General features: G+C 38.4%; 1 protein-coding gene across 1 annotated transcript in view; it reads right to left on the bottom strand.

Annotated features, from left to right (window-relative positions):
* Positions 1–12,982, bottom strand: part of LOC128866586 (myosin light chain kinase, smooth muscle) — a 165,520-nt gene that overhangs the window by 146,198 nt on the left and 6,340 nt on the right. The window contains exon 2 of the mRNA XM_054107446.1: positions 2,721–2,892. Coding sequence (XP_053963421.1) covers positions 2,721–2,892 — 172 coding nt within the window. The remainder of the gene's footprint in view (positions 1–2,720; positions 2,893–12,982) is intronic.

The following is a 12,982-nucleotide window of genomic DNA, read 5'->3' as shown; positions in this document are numbered from 1 at the left end:
TCAAATGATGTGGTCATTTACAGTCAGCTGTGGAAACGTATTTTACAGCCCTTTTTAGATGCTCACCTCAGGAATGGAATTCATTGGATTTGGAATCTCGTTGGAACAAATGTATTGATGCTCAGGGAGACTATACTGAATTCCAAAATGTATTTCCAACCGAAAAATATTGTTTTTCTTTTCGAACCGCAAAACTTGTTGAACAACTTAGTATATATTATATAAACAAAACTTATTATTAAATAGAATTCTTCTTTATTTTTATTTAATTTCTTTTTTTGGTTTTATTCACAGTTCTTGTTAGCAAAATTTGAAGAATTTCTAATTTGATTTAGCAATTTTTAGATGTTTATTTATGCGTGTTAGCCCCACTTGCCTTTAATGAAATTTTCATACGTAAGTGTGCAGATTTCATCTTATTTAGAATTTTTCGGGTTTGAAACATACTTCACTATAGTGACATTTACAATTCCAAAAAAATTTTAACAAAAAATTTAATTTCTCTATGATTTACTTTCTTTATTAAGTTTTAATTTTATGTTCTTGTTTTTTTTTTTTTGAGCTGCACTTTTCTTTAAAAAAAAGTTCATAGTTTTAACTCTCACAAGGGTATGATGATGATGACTAATTGCAATCGCGCCTTATACCTTTATACCTAAAAAAAAATCGTATTATTTTTCGGCACATTATTTAAAGAAAATTTGCCATGTAAAATATTTTTTTGTTTCACTCAAATGCAAATTGGCAAGCTCCCTAACACATAAGAACTATTAATTTAAATTTGTTATTTAATTTTGATATCTTTAGATATCCTTTTTTATCCCAGTGCGTTGGTTGAGTAACTTAAAATGAGTTTGTTACTCAAATATTACAACAATTTTTTGGTACTTTTGTACTTTTTTGATTTTCAAGACTCTTCAATAACATTGACATACATTTCTCAACAAATTTTTAATTTTTTATTTCATTAATCCTCCTCGGATATTTGTCATTTTAGCACTTCTACACAGCCTACAGCTAATATGCGTTTTCGTTCCGTAACCAATTTAGTTTTAACAAAATTTTCATGGTAACACATATGTACACATACATACACTTATTTACATATTTACGTTCATATATTTAAAACATATAAACACAAAATAGTGCCTTTCTGTTAAACAAATCTTCTTGATGTTTTCAGTTATGTGCACTTCAAGGCATTTTTGTTCTCAAAACTGTGCAACTTTCGGCTCTAATTTTTTTTTATTAGAAAGCTATGTTTTTTTATTTCACATATTCATTAATTTTCCAACAACGGTTTCTTGCCTTTTTCCCATTTTTAATACTTTGTTTTATTTCCTCATGATTTTTTGAAAATACGCAATATATTTTATGCAACTTTCCACAATTTTGTTGCACAACTTTTATATTTCTTTTTTTTTTTTTTGTATTTTGTAATCTTCAACTTCCCACTATTTCCGCTGTTTTTTTTTTTTAATATTTTCTAACCTTGCATACGATGTGCATTTAGTTTTCCACATTTTCACCCCTACATAAAAATGCATTTTGAACTATTCATATGACGCCATTTTTTTCATTTTTTTGTTATTTGCTGCTCGAAAATATATTTCACAACAAATTTTTCATTTGTGATTTTATTCATCCTCATCGCATATTTATCATTTTAGCACCTCTACACAGCCTGCTTTAGTGTATGCATACATACGTAAATACATCACAATTTATGTAGTAAATCATTTGTCTATTCCCACAACACAAACTCTTTCAAATATTATTATTTTTTTACTTTCTAACACTGTTCACTTAGGGCAACGGCAATCCGAGCATATATCTCTGAACGGGACGATCGACGAAGTAGGACTAACGAGAACATCAATGAGTAGGGCTTTTCTTCACCATACCATGCATACATCCTCCCACCAGTACACACACACACACACACTCACATATTTATATATACGCCACATTACAAAAACATCACTTTTGCCATAGTGATTCTCAGAAATTCACCCCATTGCACAGTGTCATCAATTTTTCTTCTGTCACTTGTGCGAGCTCTCCGAAAATCGCGTGGTCGCACTTATACACACACACTTGCGCGGCCACACTGGCACACGAATGTACACTACTTCGGTAACGCTAATATTTTCTTGCAAAATAACGCAGCGCTCTTTCCGGTCAACTTACTCAACTACACATGCACACACACACACCATCTCGATTCTATTGACAGTAGGGTGCTCTCAGCATGACGCCAGCGCCACCAACTGAAGCATACGCCTAAGAACATTGTCAAAAATGTGTCAAAGCAAATTGTTCATGTTCACACATACATACATACGTGGATCGTGCTGTTCATACATATGGTATGCATGTATGTAGATATATATATGTAGTGGAGCGTTGAGCATTCGTTTTAGTCGCCGCTAATCGTTCTTGTTTTTGTACGCGTATATCGTGAGTTAAGCGCTGGAAAATGGCCAAAACATGCTGTTCGGCAGTAAAACAACTACAAGGCAACATGCCGTTGCGACGATCTACTTGTTCTCGTGAGCGTAACAATGGGAAGCGCCAGACAAGAGACACATAAGAGGTAGGAGTAAAAGAATTCATATTTTTTTCAAATTTGAAGAATTTTGCATTTCCTTATCTTCGTCTAATACTGAGAACCCCAAAAATTTTCTTCGCTCCACTTCTAAGTTTTTACTCATACTCACCATTCAAATTTTAATGGCAACAAATCGGAGTCCTCGTCACAGTCGATTTTCACGAAGAGTGTCGCTCTTTCGTTCGGTACACAACGTATTAGCGAACTCGAATTTTCGCTAAATGAAAGTTTCGGTGGCGGCTTTTTTTCATGCACGCCTTCAAGAGGAAAACCCCGGGGATCTGGAAGTATAGAGGAAAGCACACAAATTTATTATTATGTATGCACATACATAAGTACTTACATATATAGTTTATATACTATGCATACATATAGCGATATTTTCTAAAATAAACGGAAAGGAACAAAACTGCAACTGCATCGCAAAGCAAATATTTACGATTGTGTAACAAATTTTCAAATAAATATGCAATCACGCGCAAATAACGAGCAGTTCGGTAAGTAAATAAATCAGGCAGCGATTTCAGCTGGAATGGTGTTTTTATGTCTTCCTAGAAACATTTCAATAGCAAATGGCATACCTCCAATAGCGTTTCTGCTTTGAAAAAGCTTCTAAACAAAATCAGCTGCCGTGGGAGGTGGCACAAAACTTGAGAGCTCGTAAATAAATTTGGCAGTAAATCTCATATATGGCGTTAAAGAACTGACTTATTGATAATTCAGTTTTTTGTTTTCTTATTTAATTTGAACGGTTTATTTATGAAAATATAATTCATTATCTTGCAAATTTCAAAAAAATGTTGGACAAAATTGCACACGTTTTAAGCAGAATTTTTACAATAAAAGTGCAAGTTACAAATTACGTTTCTTTTTGACAATTTTTTTGCTAACGCTATTTTGTATTTTCATCCATATAAAACAAATATCGAGCTTCGTTTCATGAAGAAAATACAAAAGACCGCCAACAAAAAAATGTCTCAAAAATCAACGCACTTTTTTAACCATTTGAAACTTGCGCTTTATTTACAAAGTTTCGTTTATTTTCAAAAATTGAAAACAAAAATTATTTTACTCTCAAGTACAGCACCCAAGTACAGCACTCAAGCAACATTAAGTGCATTGTACAGCAGTCGGGTCCCTTTTTTAATTTTCTTTAAATCTACTCGACCTCCGCAGAAATCTGAGTAGTTTTTGTGGTTCCAAGGTGCCAAGATGGTCGCTACTTAACACATCAGTGCCAAAGACCTCAAGCCTGATTCGAGCGAAGGCGGGGCAGACGCACAGTAGTAGTCCGCCGTCTCATTCTCCTCTCTACATGCTGGGCAGAGTGCACTGTCTGACATGCCTACCTTTTCCATGTGCTTCGCCCATAGAAATTGGCCCGTCATCAGTCCAACCAGCTGCCTGCAGTCCTTTCTGCTTAATGGCAGGAGGATCTGCGACAGTCGGTCAGACATGACAGATTAAATCACTTTTGTCCATCTGCAGCCTCTCTTAGCCTGCCAAGTTCGCTTGGGAGTTGAAGTAATCCGTTTGCTAGCCGTGGCTTCGATGGGTTCGGAAGGGAGTGGCAGAACGGGCTTCGAGGATGAAGTATAGTTTTACAAAAAAAAATTGGTTTTTGGCGGTTCAATAAGAAAAACACAATTTTATGGTTTTAAATACATTTTGGAATTCAGTATAGTCCCCCTGAGCATCAATACACTTGTTTCAACGAGATTCCAATTCTAATGAACTCCATTTCTGAAGTGAGAATCTGGACGGGCTGCAAAATACGTTTCCGCAGCTGACCTGTAAATCACCCCATCATTTGATGAAAAAAGCTTTCCACGCCTTATTTTTTTTAGGTCTGGCATCAGATGGAGCGACTTCCACCGGGACCAAGTCTGGTGAATACTATGGGTGCTCCAACAATGTGAACTTTAATTCATGAATTTTAGTCTCGTCAAAATGTTCTTGTGATACCATCCTTATTGTCCTGATGGAAAATATTTTTTTCATTTGCAAACTGGGCCAATTTTTACAATTTGTGTGGCGAAACTTATTCCATCAATAGGCACCCATTTTCCAAAGGAACTTCGAGGTAGTGAATTACTTCTTGGGCCACGGATACTTCCGAAGATACTTATACCGCATGAGCAAGGTAAGTGATCCAAGTGCATATATTGCGAATCGTCGAGCGATGACACTGAACACTCGTTTTTTACTTGTGGCAAAGGCAAGCTGGCTTCAAATACGATGGACCCAAACGTGGGTAAACAGATTTGGTATTTTAAGGATGTCATTCTATACCCTCCCGAAGTATTGCAGAAAGTAGTCCCGGGAAAAGTGTCTTCCCAGAATGAGAGGGAAGAGAGGAGGGATAGTTTTAGGGGCAGTGGCCCCACCACTCAATGCAGTAGACGACGGCCGCTGTAAGTGCGAAGTCATTTTGAACGCCACCTCACCCACCAAAAACACAAAATGGCTAGTAATTCATACATTTAAAATCCCATTTAGACCGAAATAAAAAGTAAATGAGAGACCTGGTTCTACTACACCGACTTCATCGGCTTAAGAACTTGCCAAGGTCGTAAGCGTCTGTTCCGCAGTAAATGCGACTAAAGGGCACGCATTTGGGCGAATGATAATCCAAGAATGATTGCCGAAAAACCAATGCACCCACAAAGAATGACTGTTTGGTGCGGTTTATGGCCGTATTTTTTTCCAAAATGAGGCCGGTCAGGCAGTTACTGTGAATAGTGTTCGCTATCGTGAGATGATAACGAACTTTTTATGGCCCGAATTGAAAGATATGGATGTGGACGATATGTGATTTCAACAGGACGGTGCCACTTGTCACACAGCTAACGAAACAATGGCTCTTTTGCGTGAAAAATTTGATGGCCGAATAATCTCACGTCGCGGCGATGTCAATTGGCCGCCAAGATCATGTGATTTGACACCGTTGGGCTTCTTTCTTTAGGGTTGTTTGAAAGAAAAGCTGTACGTCAATAAGCCATCAACAATTCAAGAGCTAAAGGATGAGATAATTCAGCACATTAACGGCATAGAACCTCAATTATGTCTCAGCGTCATCGAAAATTTGAACCATCGGATAGAGGTGTGCCGCCAAGGCCGCGGCTACCATTTGGCCGATATTTTGTTTCATGCGTCATTGAGCCATATCAATATTATCATAATCATAATAAAGATAAATGACAATAATGTCCTAAAAAAATTTTATTTTATTCAAAATCAACACCGGCCCTTGAAACTTAACCACCCTTTATATCGTCGAAAATTTATCCTCAATAAATATAAGAGCTACTAAACATGGTTAGAGCACATAACGTATTTTTAGTATAATAAAAATATGATTTTTCTACTTATTATTTACCCTATCATATCGGGGTTTCATGTCCGAGTAGTCGAGAACGAACCAATGACTTTGGCACTACCTCCACAGCTGCATACGCACAAATGTACTTCCCCACTGGGTTAATTGTTAAATATTTCAACGGATTTCGAGTATATTTTGTAAAATCAAATTTACTTGGCTCTGGTCGTATATAGTTTTAGACCATGATGTCACACACGCACACCGCGTGCGTCATGTGGTATGAGCAACATCAATTAGATCTGCCAAGTCCCCAGTGCCATAAATTTAACACTACATACAAGCCAAACTACGGCAAGATGAAAAGAACGCACTGAGTGCAATTTAAAAAACAAATCACCACAAATATTAAGTGGAGAGGGAGCGCGAAGATTCACATTAAGCAGATGCACATAACTAAATCAACAGCTAATAATTTTTTGAATTGATGAGTACTCATACGCCATGTCGTACGAGCATTGAAAAAGTTTATGGGGTGAAAATTGGCAATTTGTTGTAAATTTTACGCGCAGTATTTTGAGAATATTTTTTATTATTTTTTTTATTATTATTATCTTCCTTTATTTCGTAGAGTTAAGAATACTAGAAATTCCTTTGAAAATCATTCAATGGCCATATAAAAAAATTCAAAGTAAGCCTATTAAAATCACAATTCCTTAGGCAAATTGATATTGCTGATATATTTAAATCTCTTTCAGTACATCTCGTTAGGCTCTCGATACTTTGTTGAATATATCACTTCTAAGAAATTTCATTTACTTTTTCAGGGAACAACTTCTCATACCTTTGCTAGCTTTGGCAGCGAACCTACCCTCGATTTTAACCGAGTTCAATAAAAGTTCTTTACTCTTTCTCGCTCAAATATGTAAAGAAGAAGCTACCTAGATAAGGTTAGGGTAAATGGCTATCCATGAGAGCGTCCCACTTGGACAAATATTTAAAATTCTTCTGTTGTGATGCCATACAGGGGAAAGGAGAAGGAAAGGAACCAGATAGGAGGAAAAAGGAAGAAGAGACTTTGAAATTAGAGGATGATGACCAAAAGTGTTTATATACGTTCGTGATGAATTTCACCAGATATGTCATATTTAACCCCGCAATATCCGCGGGTGTAGCGAAAAAGTAAGAGCCCAAGTGTCTAAATCTTTGCCCGACAAGAGCAAGGCAGCTGAGAAAAAGGTGCCGAGATGATTCCACCTCGTCCTATAGACCGCTTTTGTTGAAATATCTTGAAGCAATCCTAAGCCTCACTGCATGGCCGCATAACGGACAATGTCCAGAAAGGATACTTACCGAATTCTAGAGCTGCAGCTTTGTTAGTCTTAGAATTTCTCTCGAGCGCCCCCGATCTACCCGCGGCCAGAAGGATCTCGCGACTTTGCACATTTTCACATTAGCGCTCGCTGACTTGATGTGAGGCCCATCTCTCTAGGAGCACCTCACAAGTTCTCAGGGGAACCCCAATCCTCTCATTTTGCGATTAATTCATCTCCAAGGTCCCTTGTCTTGCCAGCTCATCAGCCCAGTAGTATACATCTATGCCAGCTGCACCGGGAACCCAAATGAGCCTAAAATCGAAGTATTCAGAAGCAATTGAAAGAGAAGAATAAACAACGAGCTAAAGGCCCTAATTTCTTGGCTATCGGCTAATCCTTTACGGTAAATACATAAGTGAGCAACCAATCCCCTGCTTCCTTAATTGCGGCTACCTCCGCTTGATAGGGAACTCCTCGCAGAATTCTCCCCCATGAAGAAGCTGCCTAAATAAGCAGGGAGATTTACTCCAATCCCCAGTGGAATAGAGGAAAAGGGCGAAGACAGTCTCATCGGCCGGAAAGGTCATGGCGACGATTTTTCGGGATTCGAACGGCGTCATCCTCATGGATGCCAAACCCGGACATTTACAGAGAAAAAGCTCAACAGTCTCTTTCTCTGAAAGGTCTCCACAGCTTCTGCAATGGCGGTTAAATGGTAACCCTAGCTTTTCCGCGTGTGTGCCGATCGTCCAGTGACCGGTTAACACAGCTATGAGTTTGGAAAATGCATGGCGAGGAGTCCAAAGGACTTTCTGATTCCTCCGATTCTTCATTTCTAAGTATTCTTCATTTCTAAGTATTCAGTGAAAATGGCTAAACTGGAAACTGTAGACCTACCTGCAACAAAACCGTGCTGATATGGTGATGTGATACTTTTAGATTTTAAAGTAGCAACTGTCATTTTCCTTTCAACGATAAAAAATACCAGAGGCTAACGAGTTATTGAAAATTAACTTGAATGGCAAAGCAAGAGAAGAATATGTTAGTCTCCAGATTCCATTTTGCACTCTCTGAATAGTCGCAAACAAAAAATAGACTACTCTATGGGGAGATGAAGATACATGTGTAACAGCTAGGCTACTATGGCCGCAAATAAACATGAAAAGAACAAAGGAATTGCTTAGTCTCTCAAGAGATGATATCTCGAAGATCGTGGCTTGTTTAACCGGTCACTGGCTATTTGGCAGGTATTCTTCGAGACTAGGAGTTTTCTCCCATGAATATTGCAGAAGTTGCAGAGATGAGGAAGAGGAAGAAATAGTTGAGTACTTCATTTGCTATTGTCCAGCCCTAGCTAAAATCAGAGCAAGTTGTCTAGGTAAATACTTTTTCAATTCTCTCACAGAACTGTCTGGCGTGGGGTTGGGATCAATTCCACGTTTCATAAGAGCCACAAAATGGTTCCTAGATGGAAGTTAAAGGGGGTTTCCGTGCAGCACAGTGGTATCACAACGGACCTGTAAGGTTTAAGTGAGTTGGTCGTGCAGACCGACTACCACCATAACCTAACCTAGTCTCCAGATGGTGCTGGTGTCGAAATATTTCTAACGATGCTATTTATGGTCGGATACGGCTCATATTCAAAATATATAGTGGCTAGGTGAAAGCAAATAGTTTCCAAAAAAATGTATGGATAGCGCTTGGATCAAGATATTTCGAAAAATAATATTTCTGGTCCATTATACTTACACTTGTACTCATACGATTAAGTCACTTTATTTTTTGTTTACAATTTTCATGCCAAATGTTTCTCGTTAATTTTGTCGGACAATTTTATAATCAGGACCTTTAGAAAATGTCTGGATATGCAGTTTTGTAGTCCATATAATATTGAAATTTAAAATTTGAATTGGTCGAGCTAAGGAGAACCAAGAGATTTGGTGGCTCCGAAAACACTCAGGCTAAAACGCTCATTGTGTTTAGAGCTCTGGAAAGAGGGTAGATAGTCAAGGGGGAAAGAAGAAAAGTAACAAAGAAAGAAATAAGAAAGAATATAGACAGACCATATAATACGAGGGGTGCCTTTCATATTTCAGGGTTTGGCAACCCTGGTGTTGCAATCTGGCAACTGACAGCTGTATCGCAAAGTTTGACATTTTTTGGCTTTTACGTACTCAGAACGTTTTGAAATACCAGCGCTATTTGTGTTGTTTACAGTAACTTAAAAGATTCATCTCGGTCCAAAAATGGAATTAAATCGTAAACATTTTCGTGCGATTATTTTTTACAACTTTCGACGTGGATTAACTCAGCAACATTGCATGGATGAACTTAATTCATTTTTTGGCGATGAAGCTCCATCAAGGACCAGTGTTTATCGATGGTATGGTGAATTCAATCGTGGCCATAGTTCACTCCAAGACGAATTTCGTGAAGGTCGTCCAAAATCAGTTGTTGTTCCGAAAACCATTGATGCTGTGCACGAACTGATATTGCAAGATCGTCATGTGACCTATCGTGAGATTGAGACAATCTTAGGCATTAGTGGGACCAGCATACATTAATATTGCGTAAACATTTGACTGTCAAAAAAATTTGTTCGCGTTGGATCCCACACTATTTGTCAATCGCTCAAAAAAAGGCTCGTGCCGACTGGTCGAAGGAAATGCTCAAAAAATACGATCGCGGGGCCTCGAAACACGTCTATGACATCGTGACAGGTGATGAATCATGGATTTACGCGTATGAGCCCAAAAGTAAACAGTAGTCGACTGTATGGGTGTTTGAAGATGAGTCAACTCCAACAAAAGTTGTTCGCGCACGAAGCACTTCCAAGCAAATGGTCGCCTGTTTTTTCGGAAAAACTGGACATGTCGCAACCCTACCACTAGAACAACGCAGAACAGTAAATTCTGAGTGGTACACAACCATTTGTTTGCCAGTTGTCTTCCAAGAAATTAGGAAAACCAATCGCCAAAGACGGATCACTCTTCACCAGGACAATGCGAGCTCTTACACATTGGCTCAAACAACTGCATTTTTGAGCACCCAAAACATCGAATTAATGGATCATCCGCCGTATAGTCCTGACTTGGCACCGAATGACTTCTTTTTATTCCCGTACGTAAAAAACAAACTGAGAGGTCAACGTTTTTCGACACCTGAAGAAGCGGTTGCGGCATTCAGAATGCATGTTTTGGAGGAACCTCATTCAGAGTGGCAAAAGTGCTTCGACAATTGGTTCAAACGCATGCAAAATTGTATAGATCTTCATCGGGAATATTTTGAAAAACAATAAAGTGATTTTCGATGATTAAAATTTGTTTTTGTTCTCTAATCCCGACATATAAAAGGCACCCCTCGTATTAGTATAAGAAGTTTAAGTTTGAATTAGCTCCAAAAAAAAGTCGACAAATTTTGATCAACTTTTCTAACATTTTTTTTTAATTAACTTCAAGATCGCATCAATTTTTAATATTTTTTTTTTAACATTCGATACAAAGCTTTTTCTTCCGTATAAAAATAATTTTTTTTTTTAATTCTCATTAAAAAGTTAGAAACGTTGATCAAAATTTGTGGAACTTTTATAAATCCTGTACAAAGCTCGAATTTTTACAAAAAAAATGTAACATAAAAACTATTGCGAGCATTGTAAAACGACAAGGTGTCTTAATTATGTGACCACAAGTGTATGTCCATACAGAAATCCTTTATTAATGCATTTTGCTTGCCCAAACATCGTCGATCCCAGCAAGGAAAATACATTTCGACAGCGTTGAAAATGGCGAAAACAGCAAACTTTCGTGTTTCTTCGATAGGTTGACAAGAGTGTGAAGGCAAATAATAATAAAAACTACCGAATTTCTGTGTCATAGCTGGCTACATAGCCGCCGAGTGCCTGCCTTTCACTTACACAAAAGGCCGTTGTTTGCGAATCGCCAATCAGCAATGGATTTTCGCTCGACGCAATAGTGAAATGTACTTTTCCAAACTAAAAATAGTTTAGCAACTTCTTCGCTGGCTGCGGTTAATAAGCGACAAAAACAATCACAACAGCGACTGCGACAGCTACGGCGGCAGCCATTACCCAGAACCAGTGCAATAGCATTATTCATATTTATACTAAGTTAAAGCGATATGAGCTGGCTGAAAGGCCGAGTGGAAATTGCTTGTCGCGAAAGTCAGCGATAGGGGTGAGAGGGGGGTGTGAGAGAAGAAAGTCATGTGAAATTTTAAAAGTCTAATGTTGTGCGAAACTAATTTGATGAATGTTGGCAGAATACATGCACATGCATATACAGGGTGGCTCAAAAAAATGATCAAAAATACAATAATTTTGTATGCCTGTCATTATTTGTCAATATTTATAGAACATAATTGAATTCAATCGGAAGTGCACAGGTTCGAATTTCCATGCATGAAACACCAAATGTTGTAAAAAGTTTTTCCTAATAGCCGTCGACCCTCAGCAGGCTATGGCAAACCTCCGAATGGATTTCTGTCGTGGAACAGCTTCTCATAAAAACACACCTGTCGCTCGCAGGTGCCGTAAAACTGTAGGTCATTCCATTTGGGGAACAACATCAAGACGCACACCACAAATATGAGGAGAAGCTTGGTCAAACACCCAAAAAATGGTGTAAGGGAATTCATGTGGCCACTTCGGCTGATTTTGCAGTAGGCCAAAGCAGATCAGTTTCGATCTGCTCGTTCTTTACGAGCTGCATAACATTCTGCGCTGCGCCATGAAGCTGAATACAAAGACCATCCAAGCCCATACTCAATTTAAGTCCACAAAAAGGCTCAGATGGTTGTGGCTCTGTAGCGCACACCGTTGACTGAAATGTAGTTTCGACATTCCGAAATACTCGTCAAATTATCACTCTGGTCTCTAGATATGAAATGGAAATGCATTTGACGAATAGGGATTACTTTTCAAACAAATTCGAGGTCTACCCCCAGCTACTCTAAGGTCCAAACTGTGCACTGTCTTCAACAACTTACTAATTGGGACCTCAGAAATCAGTAAACGGATATTAGATAAGGCAGGAGCGCGTAAAGTTTATTTGTTGAGATGGATGTAGAGAAGCTGCTCAGCTTCTAAATTTCATATTCTCTGCAAAGGACCCCAAATTCACATCCGTATGGAATGAACCACGACGAAGGCCATTAGCATCGACTCAGCAATATCTTGCGCAAACTTGCGTACATCAAGCGCGTGTGGTTCATTTTAAGCTAAGGCTTCTTTTCAAAAAGTTTTTCACAGCGCCCCCTTTGAAAATAAGTTTACAATATTTTTATGAATCGATACATTTCGTTCCGCGCAGTGCAGAGATGAACTTAAACAGGAACTTCCAGAACTGCCATCCTTAGCGACAGACAGTCAGCACTCAAGACTTTGTCATACTCTGAGGTTAAGTATATACGGAATATGGTCCACTGACTCTTGACGTTTCTGCGACCAGCCCTTGGAGACTCCGATACACCTTCTCCTTCAATGCAGCGCTATAACGCGGATAAGGCTGAGACAACTCGGCCATTTGTAGCCGGAAGAAAGGCACAGGCGCTCAGCCCAACCCAGCTCTATCTTAAGTTTAAGGAGGGAACTGGGTCTAGCTGAGGTACTGTGATGAATAGAGGGTAAAACAGAACATGAGGTCGAACTGCAAACCTCCAATAAATCAAAATTTAAAAATCTATGACACTGACTGAAAGTCACCTATAATTAAAATAGAG

Source organism: Anastrepha ludens, chromosome 6 (assembly GCF_028408465.1).
Source record: "Anastrepha ludens isolate Willacy chromosome 6, idAnaLude1.1, whole genome shotgun sequence".
Lineage (NCBI taxonomy): Eukaryota > Metazoa > Arthropoda > Insecta > Diptera > Tephritidae > Anastrepha > Anastrepha ludens.
Note: the sequence above shows the minus strand (reverse complement) of the source record. Positions and strands in the feature narration are given on the sequence as shown.